Source organism: Camelina sativa, chromosome 3, assembly GCF_000633955.1.
Source record: "Camelina sativa cultivar DH55 chromosome 3, Cs, whole genome shotgun sequence".
Taxonomy (NCBI): Eukaryota; Viridiplantae; Streptophyta; class Magnoliopsida; order Brassicales; family Brassicaceae; genus Camelina; species Camelina sativa.
This window is the reverse complement of record NC_025687.1, coordinates 24,146,110-24,170,096: the sequence shown is the minus strand read 5'-3', so window position 1 is coordinate 24,170,096 and position 23,987 is coordinate 24,146,110. Positions and strand designations below refer to the sequence as shown.

At 38.8% G+C, this 23,987-nt stretch overlaps 3 protein-coding genes, 1 long non-coding RNA gene and 1 other non-coding gene across 5 annotated transcripts; 1 reads left to right on the top strand and 4 right to left on the bottom strand.

The window, feature by feature from the left end:
- Positions 2,454 to 2,533, bottom strand: TRNAL-UAG. Its single transcript has one exon. It is a non-coding gene; the product is annotated as a tRNA-Leu (tRNA).
- LOC104777933 (pathogenesis-related leaf protein 6-like) lies at positions 2,857 to 3,677 on the bottom strand. Its single transcript, XM_010502260.2, has 2 exons — positions 3,292 to 3,677; positions 2,857 to 3,144 (listed from the first exon to the last, which is right to left on the bottom strand). Exons 1-2 carry the CDS (start codon positions 3,623 to 3,625, stop codon positions 2,996 to 2,998), a joined length of 483 nt encoding a protein of 160 aa, XP_010500562.1. The 5' UTR covers positions 3,626 to 3,677; the 3' UTR covers positions 2,857 to 2,995.
- LOC104777932 lies at positions 4,619 to 5,646 on the top strand. The gene is made up of 4 exons (XR_766360.2): positions 4,619 to 4,838; positions 5,155 to 5,252; positions 5,333 to 5,415; positions 5,507 to 5,646. It is a non-coding gene; the product is annotated as an uncharacterized LOC104777932 (long non-coding RNA).
- Positions 7,548 to 8,438, bottom strand: LOC104777931 (pathogenesis-related protein 1B-like). Its single transcript, XM_010502258.1, has 2 exons — positions 8,053 to 8,438; positions 7,548 to 7,879 (listed from the first exon to the last, which is right to left on the bottom strand). Exons 1-2 carry the CDS (start codon positions 8,387 to 8,389, stop codon positions 7,728 to 7,730), a joined length of 489 nt encoding a protein of 162 aa, XP_010500560.1. The 5' UTR covers positions 8,390 to 8,438; the 3' UTR covers positions 7,548 to 7,727.
- On the bottom strand, positions 13,253 to 15,099 carry LOC104777930. Its single transcript, XM_010502257.2, has 2 exons — positions 14,293 to 15,099; positions 13,253 to 14,078 (listed from the first exon to the last, which is right to left on the bottom strand). Exons 1-2 carry the CDS (start codon positions 14,976 to 14,978, stop codon positions 13,367 to 13,369), a joined length of 1,398 nt encoding a protein of 465 aa, XP_010500559.1. The 5' UTR covers positions 14,979 to 15,099; the 3' UTR covers positions 13,253 to 13,366.

Sequence of the window (23,987 nt, the reverse complement as noted above, 5' to 3'; positions counted from 1 at the left end):
TCTCTTTATCCTGCAGGAGACGCCATCTCAGCTTACCGAGGAGCGCTTTGTTCATCGCTTGAGAAGAGCGAATCCCCAACCCCCCTTCTTTCTTCGGTTTACAAACCCTATTCCAACATACAAGATGATGCTTCCTTTTTTCGACTATATCACCCCACAGGAAGGTTCTTGACAATTGATCTAACTTTGCCAATGTGGACCGTGGCAAAAGGATTGTGCTCATGGAGTGCACCGGAATCGAAGAAAGAACCACTTTAGTCAAGGTCAATCTCCCTGAAAACTCAGAAAGCGTCCCTTCCATCCTGATAGCTTAGACGAGACTCTCTCAAGTATCTCCCCAAAAGTTTCCTTGTTGATCCGTTTGTGAAGAACTAGCATCCCAAGGTATTTACCCAGATCCCTTGTTGACTTGATTCCACTCTCATCACTGATTAACTTCTCCAAATCGCGGCTCACATTGTTAGAGAAAAAGATGTTTATGGTCCTGATTGGCAACCCACTTTTAAGTCTTTAAAAATGTTTGAAGCTTTAAAAGTCATTTTTTTGTTAATCATACTTTTTTGGCTTTTAATTTTTTTAAAGCATTGAAAGCAACTTTTTTTTTTCTTTCCTTTTTTTTTTTAAAGCTTCAAAACTCATGCTTTAAAACCAAACAATTAAAAATCATTCTTTTTTTCTCTTTTTTATATTTAAAAGCTCTCCAAAAGTATACATAAATATTTTATATATTTTATTTTTATAAATTAATAATTCTTTTTTTCTCTTTCTTTTAAGATCCATTTCAATAATAAATTTTATTTTTTCATCATCATCACTAATAATACTATAATATAGTTTATGAAATTCATGATTAATAATAGAATAACATTCAAACAATGCATCGATTAGGTTAATAGATTTTTTTACTGCTGATATAACTACTCAATAAAAAAAATCAAAACAATTAAAAATACTATTGATATCTGCCAGAATAATCAATCAAGAAATCACATATTTGATTGACTTATATTTTTAAAAATTTTAATTTATCATTACTAAATTTTATTTTATCATTAAAGTGGTATATGAATTAATTTTTGACATAATATATATTTATTATTAATATTTATAATAATAATAAAAATGACAGCTTACAACTTTAAAAATTGTTGGTAATTAAACAATCGGATTTTAATAGTTAAAGTTTCTACAGTCAAAGCATCTACAACCAAATTCTCTGCAGCTAAATTTTTAAGTCAAAGTCTTTAAGCAAAAAAAAACAACAGTTACCAATCAGAACCTATATCTCTATAAAAGCAAAGTGTTTTAATCGTTCTCAAAGCTCAAACTCACTTTCTTGCTCTCTTTGTCTTCATCTATCAAATGGCTCCATCATCTCTTCTTACAAGGTAATAAATATATCATATTTTGTAAAGACGAATTCTTTTTATTTATTTTACTAATTTTTTTGTTAGTTATAAGAATCCTGATTTGATTTTGTAAAAATGAATTTTATTTATTTATTTATTTATTTTACTGCATGCATTTAAAACAGTGATGCAGATGAAAGATATGTGAATGTGAAATGGGACGAGACTGGATTGCTCTGGTTCCAACAGATTATATGTATGTGGCCAAATGCAAACAAGGTGAGAGCTTTTAAGAAGGAGAGATCGGTCCTTATGGTGACATTTCAATAAGCTCTTGTGCTGGTATTCTCAATTATGGCCAGGTACCGTTTTTTTCACAGGTTGAAGAACGCGACGTTTCAGTGGAGGAGCTATTAGAGGCAGAAGAAGTATTCTGCACAGGGACTGCAATGGTCCTTAAAGCTGTTGAAACCGTGACCTTCCTTTCCATGACAAAAAGTGATTAGTTTCTAAAATAAAAAACAAACGCTTTAATCAAATCTTTTCCTATTTTGTGTTGTTGATATTGGGTCATTTATATCAATCTTTTACCGCAGGGTAACATACAAGATATGAGAAGAAGCATTGTCTACGAAGCTTCACAGGATGCTAACAAATATTCAATAGGGAGTTGTCGAAGATGACAAGGGTTGGGTGGTCGAGATCGATGGTTGTGTTTGAGTAAATTCGTTTCTCGATAATATATATAGAAGGAAAAAAAAAATCAAGAAAATGGAAATCAAAGAATAAAGAAGACCAAAGAAATGAACCAAAGAAAAACAACTTAAGCATGTAGAACTCTAAAGGTGCTATGAGAGAGAGAGAGAGTATAGAATGCAGTTTGACAACTAGCTCATGGCTCATGCGACGTCATTCAGTAGTGTTTTGCCTCATGTGTACGTACGTAGTTGATAACAAAAGAAACCAAAAAAAAAAGTTATCTGACTACATTCGTGTTCGAGCTACGATTTATATGAATGAAGAGGAGGATCTCTTGATTCAAACTTGTACAGATTCCTTATTGTGGAAACGGATGCTGATGGTTAAGAAAAAAAAAACAAATGTTGACAGCTGTGGGATTTGAACCCACGCCCTTTCGGACCAGAGCCTAAATCTGGCGCCTTAGACCACTCGGCCAAACTGTCAGTAGTGGTACATGATCATTGCTAACTTTACTAATTAACTAATACAGTCATCGCATAATGCTCTGTTCCGATTCGTTCATAAGACAGACTTTGTTTAACGAGAAGAACAAAGTTTGTTAGCGAAATTGGACCGATCTAAGTTTGACATAGAATTAATAATTTAATACTGAAAAGTTGAGTTAAATTCGATTTTTCTGCAAATACGAATACAGTGTAAACGATGTGTAGATAGGAAAAAGTAATAACATTTTTTACGAGTAGAAGTAGAACAGACTTTCGCACTATATACACAATAACCAAAACAAACACTTGATTAATTGTAAAAGAAGGCAAAACTCTTTATGTGAAAATTATAAATGGTTACATCCTTGAGAATTATAACAAGATTTATATTTTAATATGCAGTAGTTCAAATTAGATTTTTATTCATTACGCGTAATTATTATTTTAGAGTTATCATGATCAGTAAGGGTACTCTCCGATCCAATTACCGGGTGCGTCATAGTTACAACTGACGAACCACCAACCGTTGGTGCATTGAACCCTAGCACACCCTATCTTCACTGACTCTCTCCACACCACTTGCGTGTAATGCAAGCATTGTTGTCCACCTGTAGTTTTTGAATCCAACAAGCTTAGTCAAACCTTTATCAATCACTTACACCCGATCATCGTGTTTTACCTCTGTGTTTATGTTACATGTAAAATTGTTGTATGGACCAAGGGATATTATAGATTTAATAATATTAGAGATATACCTGTGCAAGCATTGGTAGTGTAGCTGTAGTAAGGTTTCTCGTCGACCCAAAGTTTCACGGCCGCTATGGCTGTAAAGTTACCACTTCCCTTGGCTAGGTTCTCTCCATATGGTCCGTTGGAGTGAATAAGGCTGCAGTTGGCTTTTCTAGTATTTGCATAGTTCAATGCGTAGGTAGCGACCGTTGTGTCCCACACGAGGTTCGCTACTCCAACTTGCGCACGGGCATTGTTGTGAGCCGTAAGGTAGTCTTGTTGAGAGTTTTGAGCGTTGGTTGCAATAACCAGAAAGCTAATCGCCACGATTAGGAGTGATGGAGTTTTGAAAGTATTCATTATCGATTTATCGTATTTTCCTTTTTTAGTGATGATTCTAGGAAGAGGGAGATGTATATGATGGTTTATGTTGTGAGTCTGAGGAGTGATTAGCCTTTATTTATATAGGCAAATATGTGATTATTAGGTTCAGTGGTTTTGGGAAAATTTTAACATTGGGACGTTGACTTTTCTTTTTATAAAAGTCAAATTTATTTTTAAAGTGAAGTAAAATGATCAAAAGTGTTACCATGCCTTTAGTTATCGCCAGCTATTACGTAATCTAAAGCTATATCTATGGTCTGACCACAACAGAGAGATTAGAATAAGCAAAAATATGTAATTAGTAATCAAAAAGTCGTACTGCTAGGAATCTAAGTGACCACAAATAATAAAAAATAATGACAAAAGCTAAAAACTGGAGAGGTTTACCAATTTATATGTATAATATGACAATCAAAATAATATTCATGAAATTATGTTATTTTAAGATATTGATGCTCCAAAAACAGAACAAATAGAGATTGCTTATTGTTTATACATTGAAGCATTACCCATTTAGTATCTAGCATTGTCCAGTGAACATAAATTTGAATATAGATTTGTCTTCTCCTTATTCGTCGTCTTTTTTCCTGCAGGATAGGTCATGTAAATTTGTATTTGATTTGAAGATGTATATATTTTAATATCAGTGTGTAATAAATTTAACATATGATTGCATGTGCATATGGCCGTGATTCTCCGCTGGTTACGACGTTATTGGAGCGCATTCATAGTGTTGTGTGTGATTAGAGCAAGTCCAGTGGCAATTCTAAATGGGTTGGTCAGTCAGTTTCTGGACCAAAAATAAATCAAAAAACAAAAAAAAAAAGCCCAAAATATTGAGAATCGTTGAGTGAGCATCGCAAGAACCCTTGAAGCAATGCTACGTGGCAGCTTCTGCTTGGATGTCTTGTTAAATATAAAAAAAAAAAAAACAAATTTTTGTTTCCTCATTTTTTCCTTTTATTTTCTTTTAACTCTTTCTCTTCTCTTGCGACACTTCCCTCTCTCTCAAAAATCATTCGACAAATCCATAGAAATCATTTGATTCAAGGTGATTACGAAGGCCATGACTCCTTACGGTCCTAATTCTCAAGGTGGTTGTCGTGGGGGAGGTTTCTCCTCCGGTCGCAGTGGTGCTCGTCGTAGTGGCAGTCGCGGCGGTGGTGGGGAACAGCGATGGTTGGATCAGGTAATTTGTTCCTTTCTCTTTTCTTGTAAGTCTACCTCTTTCTCTCTCTAATCTTTTTTCCTTTACGGTAAATGGATGATTTCTGTGTTGATGTGTATTTGGATGCTAAAGAGCTTCTTCATGTATTGATTTATGCAATTGTGAAATCCAGATGAATTGTGTGCCCACTAAGCTAATATAAAGCCATTATGCAATCCTGAACATATAAGCCAATGATGATCGGATCCATGTCTGTAGTGCATTAATCATCTTATTAGGAGGAATCAAGTTTGATAGATTCTCAAGCATTAATCAAGTTGTTTTTTTTCTTTTGCAGCGATTTTGTATCTTAAGCAACATTGTTGAAAGATTTCGTCTCTTGTCCTTGAGCAGGATGAAGAAGTAAGGTTTTTTTTTTGTGGTGTCTATCTTCAGGTACGTTAACGAAGCTGAAGCTCTTTCTTTTGTTTTGCTATATATTTGATTTGTATTTTACATGATGATTGTTGATGCAGTTGATTGCTCTGTTTTTAAGATCCAGACTGAAGGCACCTACTGGAGACTCTGAAGGACAAGTTAAAGACAGAACGGGTTGAAAGTAAGTAGTTTCACTCTGAGAATGTAATTCATTTTGGTGATTTCCCTTTTCTTAATGGTGTTGCTGTAACTCTTTGCTTTCTCTGGTTTAGGACGAGAATATGATTATGTGAAGTTGCGCTTCAAGCTAAGTATAAGCTTCTAGAATCAAGACTTCGATGATGGTGAAGACGATTAGAATTAGGCAAGTAATGGTGAAGGTAAGGATAACTTTACTCTCTATCTCCTTACAATTTTGTAAAATATGTTTAATATTCTAAATTTTGTACAATTTTATTGTTTTCTATTTTACGTAATATAAATAATTTAAATTTTATTGTTTTGTCATTTTAGATTATTAAAATTTGATAATTAATAAATAATTGTTTAAAAATTGTTATTTAAATGATTGAGCAACCATTCTTTGGGATACTCTAGTGGAAGGATAATTTTGTTTAAGTTCTAAGTGGGTTGCTTTAATTAGTTTAGTATTAATTATATAATTAGTTTATATTTGAGCAACTTGAGAGGATTGCTGGAGTGGACTGGTGTAAGACCATGATTAGTGGGGTTACTTCCCAAAATTTTTTTATTAAAAAGTAATAAAAAAATACAGAAAAGAGAGAGAAAGGAAAAGGAACGTTTCTCAAGTTACCAGGAGTAGGAACGTTTCTCTCTTTTTTTCTACACGTGTCAATGTGTTATTAATTACATATTAAATTTTTTTTTCTTTGAGTAATGGTGAACGTTTCTCTCTTTTTTTCTCCACTAATAATGCTCTAACAAACTCTTCCCACTATATACTTGATCAAGTAACTTGATCTTGTATTATTATATAAATATATTTATATATCTTCTTATTCTTCTCATCCTACTACATCCATGAAGAAGAACGACGCGACGAACACTCTTGTTAGCTCCTTATATGTCAGGCAGATTCTAAAGGCTTCCTAGGCCCAAAGACTAATCTCTTAGAACAAGGGGAAACCATGTTAAATTTCGAACTCTCGTGGCCAATACTACTCCTAGGTGGCAGGATCTTTCTCCATTTACCACTGAACCAAAGCGACTTGGTTAACAACTTTTATTTTTATTGGGTAAGTATATTAAACTCTGCATCTCTTTTAATCAAATAGATAGATAAACAAATCAGGAACCGGTTCACAACGCTATGAGCTATAGGTGACCGGGGGTACGACAATGGCATGCTCATGTGGTTTCAGTCTAGAGTCTAAGTCTTTCATATTTTTCTCAGCTTCTAAGTTGGAAAAAATATTCTGTAGAGGAAGAAGAAACTAAGGAGGAGAAGAAAAACTAGAGAAAGAGGAGAAAAATTAGATTTTGTTCAGGCATTAGGTTTTGTTCAGGCATAAGTGTTTGTTTCTTTTAAAAGATGCTAAAAATAAATTATAACATCACTTACAATAGCGATAACGTTGTGTGTTTTTTTTTTTTAAATGATTCTATAACTCTTGCATCACTTTAAATCCGATCAACAGTACCATTAAAAAAAAAGAATATGTTAGACTCATTAATTTTTCTAGTAAATGGGATCTAGTGGTTTTTGAAAGATTTGTGATGATAAGGTTTCAAGCTAACCGGTTTTAAGTATAAAAAAACTATACGCTTTTTCACAAAATTTTACTAATTAGTTTGGATTTCGCTGTAGAATCTCCCCGTTTTTTAAAGAAGTTAAAATATATATTTGAAACCAAAAATACATGACTGATCCACTTTATCATGGACCTATATATTTCAAAAAACAAAAATATAAGTTTACATTATTTTCTTTTTGGGAAGCAAATTTTTTTGTATTTTCACAAAAGTCAATAACAAAATCGTGGAATATGGCTAGTGTCCAGCGTTCAGACATATTTCTTTTTGTATTTGAATCTTCTTGTAAATTGTATATATGCTAGCTAGACTAAAATTTACCAGATTAACTAATTAGAGCTGGACATTTGGTATTATAGGATCGATTTGAGTCATAAAGTTGGAGTTTCGATTCGTTCGGTTCAAAGAATTGTCACCAAAAATGGGACGACCGATGTAAGTTTGGTTATATAGTAGACTTTGAGTTGACATTTTTTTCGAAGTAATACTGAAATTGAATTTACTGTCATTTCACGAGTAGGATACAATTTCTCGCCAAACAAGAAAAACAACAACATTTGATTTATTGTAAAAGAAAGCAAACCTTACAACATTTGATTATGTGAAAATGAAAGAATATTACATCTTGAAATCAAACGAGATATATTTTTTATTTTTCTTCATAAGCAGTTATTCATAATTAGTTCATATTTTAAGTTAATTATATTAAAGTGATCAGCATCAGTAAGGGTATTGCCCGAGTATATTACCGGGTGCATCATAGTTACAACTCACGAAATAGTCAACATTGTTGTTGCAAAGAACCCTAGCACACCCTAACTTCACCGAGTTACTCCACACCACTTGCGTGTAATGCTTGCATACTTTTCCAACTGTAATTTCAAAAATAAACAAGCTTAGTCAAATTTCTAGTAATCACTTAATTACACTCGATTGTATATTGCCTTTGCGTTTATATTACATGTGAAATTGTTGAGCTTGTTTTCAACTATATCATGATAATTTATGAGAAGGGATATATGTGGACTGTTTGTGTAAGTTATACCTGTGCAAGAATTGCTAGTGTAGGTATAGTCATTTTTCTGGGCGACCCAAAGATTCACAGCCGCTACACCTGTGAAAAAGGCACCACTTCCCTTGGCTAGGTTTTCTCCAAATGATCCTCCTGACGGAGTGAGGCTGCAGTCGGCTTTTCTAGCATTCGCATAGTTCAATGCATAGGCCGCGACGGTTGTGTCCCAGACGATGTTCGCTACACCAACCTGCGCACGGGCGGAGTTGTGAGTGTTAAGGAAGTCTTGTTGACTGTTTTGAGCGTTGGTTGCAATAACCACAAAGCTAATTGCAACGAGTAGGAGTGATGGGATTTTGAAAGTCTTCATTGTCGTAGTTAGTATTGAGTTCTATTATTTATGCTGTGAACTTGAAGAATGCTTTGTTCTTGTTTATATAGGCAATATATGGTTAGGGTCAGTGGGTTAGGGAGACTTTTGACATCGAGGGATTGATGACTAATCTTTTTATAAAGGTTAAAGTCATGAATCTATCATTTTTTTAATATCTACACAAGTGGCATTATCCATTGACGAAGAAATTTTGATAGAGTTTTGCATGGTCTTTTATCTTATGGAAAGGTCGTATATTTGTATTTGGATTGAAGATGCGTATTTTAGTATCACTGCAGTATAATTCATTTACATGCATGTAATGGCATGTGCATGGCTGTTATCCCCCGCCGGTTAATGGGACATTCAGTGTTATATAGATATTAGTTTAGATAACATATTCTATCCACTTGTACTAGTCTCCAACCACTACACAATTTCCATTTAAACATAGATCGAGTGTAAAGAAGAGATAAGGACGCGTAGATCAAGTAGGGGCATATGCCAAGTGGATTAAGATAGTAAACCATGAATTAACCATGCGTGGGTTAAACGCTAAGGATTCATTACTATACTAGCCAACTCGATTTGTAAGTTAACTAAAAGATAAAACAGCTCATAGTACATTAGTTTAAAGGTTAAAGGATTAATCAACTTGGCTTAAAAAAATAATACGAACTCATCTTGAGTGTTCCTCTTTTTCACATATCCATTAACATCAATTACAAAATTACGGAATCGCTGACATTGATTAGTAATTATAGGGTTATTAGTTTCTTGGAAAAAGGGTCAGGTTGTTTTAATTGTAGAATGAAAAATTTGCCAGCTATAACGCATAGATGATCTTGTTAAAAATTGAACAAAGTTTACAAGTATTTATAACGAAAGTTATATGCATGTGTCTATTTTTAGTACATCATATGTCATACAGCTCCTTAATTTTTTGTCATAAAAACATGGTTTTCCATTGATTCTATCTTTTTGCTAATCTAATATGTGTAAATCTTAGAATGACACAAATATTTCTGTTACCTATACCATTAAACTAAATAAAAGTCTTTAATTGGTGATTTAATCAAGCTAGAAAGAAGAAGTAAATTACAAAAAGAACCATGTCTGTGATACGACGTTTTCACCTCTAAGATGTGCGGTCTGTGATAGATAATGTCAGATTCTCCTCACCTTTGTTGTCTCGCTCTGACATTTTCCTTAGGTGGGCTTCAGGTTGGTGGTCAAATCTCCGTCAGTGGTTGGTTCTATACCCCAGTCCCCAGTTAACGCGCCTTTGGTTACATTTTCTTACAAGGTTTCTTTTCGTTACTCTTCCGCTTTCATAGTGTTTCCATGTCCTCGTTGTTGTTTTTAGTATCATCATGTTAATTCGTTGTTTATCATTTTCTGTTGGCTTTGATTAGGGGCTCGGTTGGTCATTGAGCTCGCTATCTTGCCGTTGGCTGAGTGACCTGAGTCATTGGTCTTAAGCTCCAAGAAACGCAAAGTTGAAACATGACAAGTCATTGAGTTGAGCTGGCTATGAATTTTCACAGCAGAGCTTAATCCAGGAGCTAGATGATACAAGTCTTACATAAAAATTGTTTGAAGCTGGGAAGTGACGTTTCTTTTGTTCAGTCATTCTTTAGTTGTACTCTGTTCTTTTGTTAATTTTTTTTTTTTTTTATGTGAATGCAATTTAGTGTTGTTTTTAGTTTTGTTTATTGGTGTTCTTTGATCGAATAAAAGAATTGTATGTTGAAATTTCGTTAGTATAATTTCGGTAGCCAGATAATAAAGGTTCTACTTGATTTTGAAAGTAGTGACATTGTAATTTGTAAACTAATAATCTTTAACAAAAAAAAATATATATATATGTAAACTTAAAACAAGCCATCATGTTTTGCAGTAGACCCTACACATATAGATAAGAGTTGAATTCTAAACCTAGTTTGAAAAATGAAAAAACAAGAAGAAGATCGAGCTCATCAATATTTTAGGCACATTCACAGTGATGGTAGACCAAACCACATCTTCGTACGTATTCTCCCATCCGACGAGATTCTAATCTTTGTCGGGAAGAGTCTCTGGAAATTGGGTGAGTGTTGCGAACAAACTTGTTGACCCAGAGCTCGGCTTTTAATTTAGTTCGTTACTCTATTTATTTCCACATGGCCTGATCAATTTTTTGTTTAATTTGAAACTTTTCATCTAACCCTATACTTCTTCTTCTTCTTCTTCTTCCATTTAATATCTTATATTCATTAGCTTTTCGAATACACTCTGCACTATATTACCAAGAAATAAGCAAAAAAAAAGAAAAGCGAAAAGGCTCTGCAACCGAATAAAATATAAATCTGAATCCTCACTTTCTTCTCTATTCATATATTCTTGTTTGTAAAAAAGAATTTTATGGGAGCAATGGTACTAATTACCATTTGTCTTTTCATTAGTCTGGCACGAGTTCTCAGGTACAAAGAAAAACCAATTTACATTTAAAATAATGTAGTTGTCAAAACCTCCGTGTAGGAAAGTTTTCCTGATCAGATACCTTTCTCCTGAGGCCAAGATCAAATGTATAACAGTTTCTGAAACCTCTTGGGAAACTCCGAAGGTACCTTGCGTGACAAGTAGATAATTAGTTTTGAAATAACGAGAGGTTTAAGTTGTTATGCAAGGTACCTTGGGAGTTTCCCAAGAGGTTTCAGAAATTTTCATACATTTGATTTTGGCCTCAGGAGAAAGGTTCTGATCAGGACACCTTCCTACACGGACGTTTTGACAACAACTCCACTAAGCGGTTCGAGCTCCACCTCGGTGTTAACCCATGGACCACGGTGTCAACCGCCAACCAACGAGACAGAAGAAATTGTTTTTGAGATGATTCATCTTTTGACCACTGATAGCTTACAAGTCTGTCTGGTCAAGACAGGGGACTCAACGCCATTCATCACCGGTTTAGAGCTGCGTTACTCAATAGCCAAGCCTACAACACTTCAACAGGATCCCTGCAGACTTTCTTGCGAGCAGACGTTGGCTCAATCTCTAACCCTAACCAACCCTTCAGGTTTTTACTTTCGAATCGAACAAGAACTACATATGCCCCTATTCTTCTTCTTCTTCTTTTTTTTCAGGTACAGAGAAGATGTCTTTGATCGCATGTACATATGTTTTGTGAAAGATGTCTTCTTCTTCTGCTATGATCACGGCCTCTGTTCTAACAGACCCGGACGCTTCCGTGAACATTTCGCTAACCAGAGTGGATCAGGCTTCACAACTCTACGTTTGCCTGTACATTTCTGAGATCCAAGAGCCTCAAACCTAATGAAACAAGAGAGTTCAACATCTTTTACAACGGAGGGCATAGTGTCGGACCCTTTTAGGTCGATATGATTTTACGCTTTCACTTTCACCCTTGTAACTGATCAGGATTCAGGAAGTCGGTCCTAATGCCAAAGGAATGTCCTTGAATTCCACGCTGCCGCCTCTTCTGAACGCCATGGAGATTTCGGATGTTGGGATTTGAATTGAGATATATGCTGATGGGTTTGAATTTGTTTTCTGGCAGTAATTTTTCTAACGACTGGTTCGGTCCCAGAGTTTTTGGCTGATATGGAATCGTTGAAAATCATGTAAGTTTAGACTTAAGTCACAAAAATCTGAAATTTCTTCTTTACACAGAAAAGAATCTAACATGTTGAAAACTCTGAATCGTGCAGAAATCTATCAAGCAGTGAACTAAATATGGTTCGATACCTAAACGTCTCCTTTATAGAGCACAAAAAGCATTGGTTACACTTAAGGTAATGATTGTGCATTAGTATCAGATCTTTAGCTAATATAGACGAGACCTGAATGTGTGTTTTAGATGCGTACATGTTGTGATCTCTCTCAATTAACATCGCTTGAGCTCTTTTGTGCTATGGAATTATAATGCAAGAAAGTAAAAAACACCAAAATTTTTTTACAAGTTCATATCTCAAATCGGAACCCTATATGTCTCTCAGAGCATCCCACGGAAACCACAGCCTTTAAGTTTTTCAATCTCTCTCTCTCTCTCTCTCTCTCTCTCTCTCTCTCTCTCTCTCTCTCTCACGTCGCACAGTTCACTCACTTCACTTGTCTTCAAGAACACAAAACAGAGGTGTTCTGTTTTTGATATACTTTGTGAGAGTTTAAACCAAAAAACTCACAATAAATCTTCAAACTTTCTAATTAAAACTTTTTTTGTGAAAACTCTAGCGTGGACGAATTTCCAGGGCTATGTTCCTCTCTTTCACGCGCCACCACAAGCAAGAAGAAGACAAATATTGTTATTGCATCTATTGCAACAACACTCTTTTTAATCTTACTCATTGCTGCCGTCATTATAGTTATCTGCAGACTGCAAGAGGAAAAGGAAAGCCGATCGACATCCCATTTCAGGTATGTAGTCCTAATACTTAGACATTACGTACGTCCACAATCTTCAACCACTAGCTAGTAATCTTTTGATTTCGATTTTGTAGAAAATAATAAAATTCAGCAACGGGATCAAAGTAGCTTGTCAGACAATGCACACAAGACACAACAACGTGTTCACATACGAAGACTTCGCTCAAGCAACTGGGTAACTTCTCAAGCACCAACCTCATTGGACAAGGTGGGTTTGGTTAAACAGCTTTAAGCTGGAAGCAGACAAGGCGAACAAGAGTTTCTAGCGGAGATAGAGATCATTTCATCACAGGCATCTTGTTTCTTTTGGAGTACCACACGATATGAACAGTAGATTATAAAGCTATGGCATGTAATGTAATCTTGACGATTTTTTTCTTTGGTTTCGTATATTCATACAGTGAATGATTCGCTGTTAATTCCAAAATTTAGCAATAAGAATTGAAAAAGACTATTTCCACTTACTAGTCATTTATCCCCCACACTAGAAACAAAAAACAACTAGTGAGTGGAAGACAATTTCTATCTATCTCAACAATGCAATAAACGTCAAACGCCAGCAACACGACTTAGCTGTCTCAGCACTTTCCTTAGCTTATGAGAGAAGAGCCTACAAGCATCCATGCTTAGATCCACCGCAGCTGCTAGTGCCACGTGAGCCGCGGCATCCTCTGTACAAGTCACGTGCTTCACACCTACCTCCACCTTAGGCCTGCTCTGTTTCTCCACTCCTTCCACCGTCGTCGACATCACAAACCCCAACTTCTGTTGCGCTTGAGGCAGTGAGAACCCGAAATCCGACCCGGATGATCCTGAACCGGTTCTTGATGATCCCATGCTTGACCTGGACGTAAGATCGAAACTTTCTCCCGAGGAGCCAGTCAAAGAAGCAGTCGTACAAGTTACGGATCCGTCGATGATGAAACTCCCGCCAAGTTTCGTGTTGATGGACGACGAAGCAGAGACTGGAATAGCGACTCCGTCTTGAAAAAGCTCGAAACGGTAACCCAAAACGTCGGAGATGCCTGGTTCACGCCATGCTTGAAGGCGACCCCATGGCTTCCAAGTGTATCCATCAGGTCGGAGGATTAACCAAGCTCCAGGGCTAGAACGAGACACGCGGTTCGAACCAGGAGATGGTACGAAAGGTGTGACCATCGAAGCCATAGCTACTGGTGAGCCAGACAGATCATGGATTGTTATCGACCAACCTTTTCTCTCTTTCATAAACTGTTCTTTCCCACTGCTCAATGACGATAAACTGCAGAACTCAAACACCAACCCATATTAGAATCATCACAATAAGATATATTCTTAAAACTGTGCATAAATCCAAAGCAATAGTGCAAGATTCTATGGTACTAAACCTAACTAAATAGCAAAAAATAAAAACTCTGTTTCTAAACCTAAGTATAAAGCAAAAAGCTCTGTTTCTAATAAGAAGAAGATAAGTGAAAGTTTGATAATTTACTGACCTGGTACTAAGACTCCGGTCAGCGGAGTTTCTGAATCCGAACTTGCAAGTGAAAACAGCTTGTTTCGTGTTTCCTTGGACCTGAAAAACCTGAGGGCTACACTCAGGCTCACCGTCAAACTGAAACACAAATCTCGGGTCGGGTTCAACCCGTACGCTAACGTGGAGCTCCGGATCCGACCCGGACTTCTTCTTCTTTGACTTGGTGGTGCCCAAATCAACCCAGCCGTTGTGTGCCAAACACGTCTTTGTCTCAGCCGCCTTCAAATCAAGCGAAACCTCGAACCGACCAATCAGCTTATCACCAGAAGCTGCAGCGACGAATCGACACGAAGCAACGCCGCGGGAGTAAACCTCGACGGAGAGAACACTCCATTTAGGCTTTTTAAGAGACGCTTCGATCTGAGACTTGCTTAGACTAAAGCAAGCAGCGACGGTTGAGACGTTACCGGAGAAGCAACAACGAGTCTCTGACTCCGATTCCGATTCCGTTCGCAGCAGAACGGGAACAGTAACAATCTTGCGTGGGAATCTCTTGAATTTGATCTTACAGTAGCAATTACCAGACGACACGTCCGAAACAGAAGGACCCGATGAGGAAGAAGACGATGACGACGACGACGGTGATCTCGGAAACCTAACCGCCAAATTCCCGACGGTGATTCGCACGAAAGAGCATGGATCCATTGTGAATTTTGAAAGATTGTATTTGTTAATTAGTGAGAAGCTAAGCAAAAGGAACGAACACTGAAACCCTAATAGAATTAGGGTTTAAGAGAGAGTTGGAGTAGAAGAAATATAAAGAGATTCGGAGAGAGCTATAAACATTGGGAAGATTGGTGAGAAAGTAACAGCCTGGATGGAATATAGCTGTGATCTTTTGTTACTTTTCTTTTTTTGTATTTTCATATTTCCAATTTTTTTATGACAGATTTTGTGGGGTCAAAAGCCCAAAATTCCCACCTGTTAATTTCCAGATATGAAAATGAAATATAAGAATCTTTTTTTTTGTTGTTCATTTGTTTTTAGTGTGTTTTGATTCTTACCCTTTTTCAAGTGTTCTTTATATGATTATAATAATTATTTTCTTCCTATTCATGATTTTTAGTTAAATGATTTGAATATTGATGTTCTGTCTTTTAAAATTTTGATATAATTTTCTGGATTTGTTTTATGCGGGTTATATATTGTAGATTTTGTTTTTACAAGAAACATATCAAATAATTAAATAGCAACATGTCTATATTTTTTGTGGTTTTTAATTTGAGAATTTTGTCAATTCTATCACATTTGCTTAAAAACTTTCAAGTTATACCACAAATAAAAACACATTTTTCGATCTACCACATGAGATAGATAAATTGATAAACTGCCATGCATGTAATTGACTGGAAATAACACCTAAATTATTTTTTATGTATTTAGTTTTTTAATTGATTTACCAAATAATTAACAATATATATAATAGAAAAAATATTAGTTGTGGACAATATTTATCCTGCAAACAATAATTATATTTGACATAAGTTTCTCTACCACCACTAAATTAGTGTGTCGTAAATATATAAATTGTCCATTAAAAATATTACAGTAGACAAATATTACAGTATTTGTCTAGTAGACAAAAAATATTACAGTAGACAACAAATGTTGTAGACGAAAAAAAAATAATGTGAAACAATTAACATGATGGACAAAAAAACACCATGGCCTATTTTCAGAAAAACTAATCTCCTTTTGCAACAATCTCATGGCATAGTGTGGCGGCTACACAACAATGAGCGGATGATCAGAGTTGAGGGACTCATTACCGGAGAGGAAGGGGACAGCGTAGACATGATGCAAAGAGACTTCAAGGGAGCTTCCGCAGAAATTTGAATTGATGCAGATCTGAAGACTTGAAGTAGATCGAGGGGTAAAAGCTTCAGCATATGAGATGTGGACAGAACTTGGGTCTGTAAGAGTGCCGCTGGACTACATGGAGAACAGAAAAGAGATTGCAAAAAAAGTTAACATGGAGAACGAGATCCGAAAAATCAAATCGATGGTGTTTTTCTAGAGAGAGAACAGGAAGAAAAAGATGGTGGGAAGAGAGATTCCTTTTACTTTGGATTTTGCAATGGTTTGAATGATGGAGGTCAACTCTCGTAACTTTGTATCTTACGCTTAACTTTAATAGGATAGTATGATCATTTTAAGTTATCCTTGTGGTATATTAGAAAATAATAGAAGGAATGTGGTATAACTCTTTCAATTTCTTAATTTATGTACATTTTTATTGTTTTAATGACATTTTTACACTTTTGTTTAGTATTTTACTTCGAAAACGAGTGAAGAAAAAATATGATTGCCGTATATTGTAAGATCTTAATATATCTTTTTTGGCACCGGTACAGATTTTGTTTTTAACGTGAAAGATTTTGTAAAATGCAATTGGAATAGCTAAAGTTTCTCTTCTTTTTGTTGTTGCTAAAGTTTTTTTCTCTTCTTTTTGTTCTCGTTGTTCTTCTTCTATCCAAAGCTGTGCATTAGTTAGAACTTTAGTATTTTGTAATGATTTAGGTTTGAAATTTGAAATGAGTTAGAGAAGTGGATAATTTATCTATCTGTTTATCACTTTAGAGAGTTATAGATTAGATGAGCTGTTCCCCAAAGTTGGAGCACGCATGTATTTAGTTGGCATCATTATCCTTTTGGTTGAAATTAGCTTTTAAGTATTTTTGGTTCAAATTCGACATTCTTTGCTACACAGCTCTATTGTTCGGCTGGCAATTAAAATCTCAACTTCATAAACTCTTCCGATAAAGGAGTCATAGGTCAAACAACTTGTGTTCTATATATTGTAACGATCTCGAATTGGATAAATATAATTTGATCATTTATTCTACAATTGTCGGTTTTGTTCGCCAAGCTTTGTAAATGTTTTTTTTTGCTCTTGCCATTAAACACAACAATTTGATCACTCTGTCGGTATTAGTTTATGGTTGTTGCATCAGCATCATGTTAACAGATACCAACTCTGCCTCTTGGATTCTCTTAAAATATATATATTTTAAGTTGTGGTCTATGTAGATGTAAAAACTAGGTTTCCACAATGAATTTGTTTAAGGGGGGAAACAAATTCAATAGAGTTATCTCTCTAGAAAATAGATCTAACCCTTGGAATTAAAAGTAAAGAAGTAGAACTCAAAAGAATTAGGATTTATTGCTAAGAACAAGAGGAGAACTCGATTATTGTATTCGATTATGGATGCCTTACAATGGAGAAGTCTCCCCTTATTTATACATGTTCTTAGATTGCACAATATATTAACTTTCCTTATCGGACGAAGTGAGATATGGAAAACTGCCTTATTGCTTGAGTCGGCCGCCGTGCCGAAGTAGAGTTCGGTTTCTTCTTCTTCAAGGCTACGCTTTGGCCGAACTGACTTCTTGTTGACCTAATCAAGCCCTTAACCGGTTTCCCGGTTAACTAATCAATTAGTATTTCTGGTTTAGCTCGGTATGTCGGGGGTGCTGAATCCCGCACCAACAATTAGTCCCCCCCCGTTCTGAACATTCGAGATTTAATTCGAATGTTTCGAACTATGGAAAGAGAATATCCGATCTAATCTATAAAGACTTAATTGATTTTACCCGGATTCTCGCGTCATTTCGCCGCGAATTGTTCGGATGACACGTGTCGTTTGCATCACATCAGCTAGCCCGGAATTCGAAGAGTCGCATAGGTCATAATTGCTCTTCGTAGGGCTGCCACCCACTCGACTCTATAAATACGCCTCCCCTTTCGTCATTTCTCATTTTCTGCCAACAACGAAAGGTAATCTGCTCCGATCTCTCTCATATTTCTTTTGTTAGTTTCGATTTTCTTCCGCACTCTCCGAACTCAGAATATGGCAAGCACATCAGAACCCGTCTCTTCGCCAGAAGTCGAGGGCGAACAGCTAATTCATCGATCTTCCAGGCGGAAAACTCTCGACTCAGAGCGTACCGCACAGATCGGTGAATCGAGTAGATCGGCCTCCGAAGTCCCACCACACCTGGTTTGCTGTTCAGCATGAGCCTCATCCTCACAGGTGTTGCCGTTGCCATCAGTTCATCCTGAAGAGGAAAACACCGAACTGACTCAAGGCGTACTGTCACAAGAGGAAGATCGGTTTGTACCCTTAGGACTCTTGATCGAGGATATCGATCCCTTGTTTGACAATAAAGGACAGATTGGTGGCGAGAAGAGTTTGAGTTCGTCCACAACCGTGAACGACATGCTGAACTCATGTGGTTTATTCAACAGCAAAGTCACAATTTTGATTCCTCGAGAGGACCAACGCCCCTGGAACCCTCCGGAAGGGTATATATATGCCTGTACGAATGTTATTTTACCGAATGTCGCATCTTATTCCCAATCCCTGCGTTGATATCACTCTACGCCCAAAGACGCAGGATAGCGATCTGCCAGTTCGTCCCCGGAGCTATTTGTAACTTTATGGCTGCCCTCACTGTAGCAGCCAAAGTCGGAGTCAATATTGGAGTTCAATGTTTTGAACAACTATCCAATTTTAAGTTATCAAAGAGTCCGTACCGCTGGGAAGTGAATATGAGGCCGGCGCACAATTTCCTTATCGGTAAAAGAGTGAGCAAATTCAAGAAGTGGATGAACCACTATTTCTACGTCCGCGTCGATCAGCACTCACTCGTTAACCCATTGGGTTTCCATCGGAGAGTGTGGAATGAAAATCCTGGTAGATTTTATATTTCCAGCACGTTTTAATTGACTTCGGCACCTCTAACCAGTTTTAACTTTTTTCGTGTCATGTTTCCAGATCGTCCATTTTGCGCGACGCGGCTAATTCCAAACTATCATCCTGTCAAGGACGCTCTATTAGCCGGAAACAATCGTCAGTGGGAGTTTATTACCCGTATCCGTGTTGAAACAGCGATGGGCAAACCCAGGACGACATTCCCAAGTTTTGCTAGGTCACTAGGACGAACTGCGGAACCTACCGGAGCACGTGTCCTTGAATCCGACAGTCTCCAGATCGTTCGCCGAGACACTCAGGCTGCCATTGAAGCCGACATCGACCCATCTCAGGGTCTAACCGAAGTCGATCCCATCCCGGACCAGACCGACGTCGACCCTATTCAGGCTTCTGGAGAAAACGTCAACACAGTCGATGTCGCGGAAGGAGATATTCTCCCTTTGGCCTTAGAGAATGCCGATCCTTCGAACGAAGAACAGGATGTCCCGCAACTTGAAGCTGGATCCAAAAGAAGGAAGAAGAAGAAGAAGCAAATCAGAGATAACCCAGTCACTGAACCACAGCCGGTAGTGAACCGCAAACGCTCGGCGGAAGAAGCCGGACTGGAATCTGCCGATCGATTTTGCCTGGAAAGGAGAAATGATAAGACTGATCGCTTCTCCTATCATTATTTTGGCGACTACCCTCTGGTGACCAATCGCGAAGCCTCAGGCGAGCTCTTCCAAACCTTGAAGACCTCCAATCGAATCCTTCCGTTGGCGGATGAACTGTAATTTAAACAGGCGTTCCTTGATGTCGCCGAGTGCCACCTAATGGTATGCCCTATGATTTTGTTTAATTTGCTTGAAATTTTAGCGGGCGAACTGACATATGTTCTTCGGATTTACAGACTGCCGCCAAGATGAACACGCTGACTCAATTATACGATAGGCGTGCCAAATCCAGTAAGAAGTCTGGATTGGAGCTCGAAAAGGTGAAAGAATGCGCAGAGCAAATCCGGGTTGCCAGCGACGCCAAGGATGCGAGGATCAAAGAGCTCGAGGCGCTTGTTGCCGAAAAAGATGGTATCATCGCCAACTCCGAACTGAGGATTAGCGAACTGAACTCCCGAGCGCTCACTCTCGAAGAAGAGAAAGCCGAACTGCAGGAATCATGCGACGGGTTAAAGGTTCAGCTCAATTTCGAAGTTAAGAGACTTCGGCGGGATCGTTGGGAGAAGGTGGAGCGAACAACGATGAAAGCGCAGACTCGACTGGATAAGGTCAAGGCCTATCTACTCGAACAAGAGAAAGTTCGTCCCCTGGAAGATCTGCTAAACCAAGCTTCCGGGATACAGGAAACTGTAAAATATCTGATCGAAAATGGGGCCGTCATCCAGGCGGAGNCCGGCGGAGCGAATAAAGGAGATTGACGAGAAAAAATCCGAAGCCGAGGAGACTGTCAAGGCGATCGATGTCCTTGATATGAATGAAAAAGACCTCAACATGTCCCCGGATCAGCTCGGCTATGGATTTCCTCCTCCCGGAACGACGGCTCCGGACTCTGTCCAACATCCGTACGGTTCTAATGCCGATAGCTTCCAGGCCGATTTGACCGGTGCCTTTGATACTTAGCTGTATTTTTGTTTTCTTCTTTTTTTTGTTGTTGTTGATCCTACGGGTCTGAGTACCCTTGTAAAACATTGCACGGAAAGTTGCCAATTTTGAAAAGAGGATTTACCTCCCATTACTCGTATAAATCTATCCGGCGCTGCCTACGGATTAAACATCCCAAGAAAAACTCTCAATCAAGAGAATGTCAAGCTTGATTAGCAGCGTGGAATCCCCGCTAGTTGGCAACGATGTGCCGATGTTCTCGAATGCTGAAGCTATCGAAAGGGAGATGGCGTACTACCCGAACATCCGAGCTCCCTGGATGTTGATGTTCCGCGTTAAACCGGAAGAAAGGCGCGAACTGGAAGAATTTCTTCATGAGGTGGAAGATCGCCACACGGAATATCGCAATCGTCTTGCCGCATCGGAACAAGTACAACGAGATTTGCTACTCAAACTCGAGATGCTGGAATCTCACCCAAAGGATTGGATTAAGAATGGGTTCGACAAGATAGCTGCTTTGCCGCCATGTCTTGTTGCGTACTGCAATGAATGCCGAAGGGAATCAGATCGGAGACCGACGCACATGGACCCTGCCTTGATTGGTAACTTCATTCCAGGCAACGTTAAGCTGTTCTACATTAACCGGCGTGCAACCGGTGCCGAGCTTGCCGAGGCCGATGCCTTTTTCCGTCAGGTAGCCACTACCCTCTTTTCCTTTTTGCTTTCCTTATGAACGACCGAAATTTGTCTTCTTCGTACTAACCCGTTGTTGATTTTGCGTATGCAGATTGAGGGTACGCACCAAGAACTGACTCAAGATCTTCAGTACTTTCATATGAAGAGAGACAAGATCGATCGACGGCTGAGGACTCCGGAATCCGAGATCGCCTTACTCAAGGAGAAAAGGAAAAGGACTACTGACCTGCTTGATGAATCCGAACAGAAGGCCAGAGCATTGGAGACTCGTTCCGAGGACTGGGAAAAGACTGGGTTGCAACTACTATGGCCAATGCCGAAGCGACTCAAAACGAGCATTCGCGAGATTGCTGTGAATGGCGCACCAGTTCGGAATTAGGATGTTTCGTTTGATAATTTAATAAAATGCAGCTGCAATATAGCAGGCGAACTTGAACTTTGCTTGTCATAAAATCTCAATAAAACTTTACAGTAATAATAAGAGATTTATTTTGCTATTTTATTCTAAAAAATGTGCCGGAAGCGAGACGTCTCCCGGCTTACATCAGGCAATTTTCATTAAGTGACGGTAGAAAAAATCGATTAGAGCCTCAAAAGCAGGCTATGAACTTTAAACGAAGTGTGTTTGGTCGGAGAGCGAGATACTGGGCTCAGCTTATCTCCTTTTAATTTAGTTCGGTGGCCGGAGTGCGAAATTACTCTCTGGGTTCGGCTTACCATTCCGTCCGAACTAAAGGTTAAGTGCGAAATAAATACTCTGCGTTCGGCTTACCCCAACAATTAAGAGATTGGGCGCGGAATAAACGCTCTGGGTCCGGCTTATCCCAATGATTGAGAGTTCAGGTGCGGAATAATGACTCTGGGTCCGGCTTATCCCGAAAAATAGTAGGTAGTTATACCTGTTGATCACTTGGCCAGGGTGTCAACAAGGGGTGAGTTCGGTACGAACTAATAGGTACTTAGTCCAGGTCGGGCTAAGGTATACATACAGTTTGGAAATAATGAACGCGCTTCATTAAATGCACTGCGCGGTCTTTGAGCATTACTCTCGGGACCTCGCGAAAATCACGCTGCACTCTGATTGGTGGATTCAGCGGCGGTTACTTCCCATAATCCTGTATAAATAGGATTGAGAGTTTGGGAGATCATTCTAACCTCCACAACTTTCCAAAATATCGAGAGAAACAGGTGGTGACTACTCGATCTGCGTGGCTAAGACGGGCTCGGGAAAGGTTAGCCGCTTCGTCGAGCGGTTCCAACCGAGCCGAATGGTCAGATAACCCCTCTGCCCAAGAGGGCGTAGAGACTTTCCGAGTACGCGCACCTGTCCCACCTGTTGATATGGCAGGTGTAGAAGGGAGCCTCGTGTGTCAAGAACTCCGAAGGTATCGGGCTCGCCGCTATAGGCTGGGGGCTCACCTTATGGCGAGACGTCGTAGATTGGCCGAAGTCTGTCGGCTTTACCGTTTGGACGGGACTATTCGGGTCCTGAACGAAATAATCGCCGAAGGCTTCTTCTTGGAGAAGTGGCGTATGACCGGGCTGCTTGCCGCACGTGCGGCGTGCCAAGAGCTGGTGGCGAGTATGGAGGTGCCTGTCCTGTTTGAGGACGACTGTCAGCCCCTCGAAGATACCACGCACCCGTTTGTTGTGGATATCTGGGCCTACCGGGCTTCCGTAGAAAGGTTAAGGCGGTACGCCAATTTCCTGGAGTCGGCCGGCCCGATTTTCCGTGAGAGGCACCTGGTCGAGGGCCCGTGCTCCTTCTTGGAAGACTTGGTGTCAGGAGGCGTCGAAGTTCCGAGGGAGAGACTGGAGACCCTAAGGCAAGCTCGTCAGTTCTGGCGAAGCGAACTGGACAAGGTAACGGTGGAGGAACCGCTGGCAGACGATCTGTCAGGTCCACGGCCTCCACTTCGTCTACAGAACCGCCCCAGACGGTGATGGCGAAACCCCGACCGTTCCGAACGTGGAATTCGGACGGTTTTTTTTTTAGGACCCTCAGTCGTTGAAGGGATTTTTCCCCTTTGCGTCTCTTTTCTCTGTTTTTTTTATTGGTCATCGCTCCAAAGCATGTAATGGGGATTGACTTAGAAACTTTATTTTAATTGGAATTATCAAACCGTGTAAGGGAAATTAAATGCAAGTGAATTTTTGGAATATGGTCGATATTTTGTACACCGGCTTGTCGCCGATCTGAATGTGTTCGAAAATAAGAAGAAGTTTTTTAACCGGAAAAAACTTTATTAATATATTAGCTGCATTCGCTTCATCTTTAAAAGATAAGGAATTGCCTACGTACCCCGAAGTGGGGATCAAGCCAACCGTAGTTCGTATTACAAAAGACCGCTAAATGGAGTTCGGATTCCCGATAACTCCTGGGTAGAGTCGTAACAACGACTTAGCTATAATAACGTTTCAAGTGGGCTGCGTTCCACGAGTTTTTGATCCGTTCCCCGGCCATGGTTACGAGTTCGTAGACGCCTGGACGAACCGCTCTAGACACGAGGTATGGACCCTCCCATCGAGCGCCGAGTTTACCGGCGTTTACTTCCTTGGTGTTCTCGAAAACTTCTCGCAGAACTAGATCGCCTTCGTTGAAACGCCGCTGACGAACAGTCTTATTATAGTATCGAGCCGCTGCATCT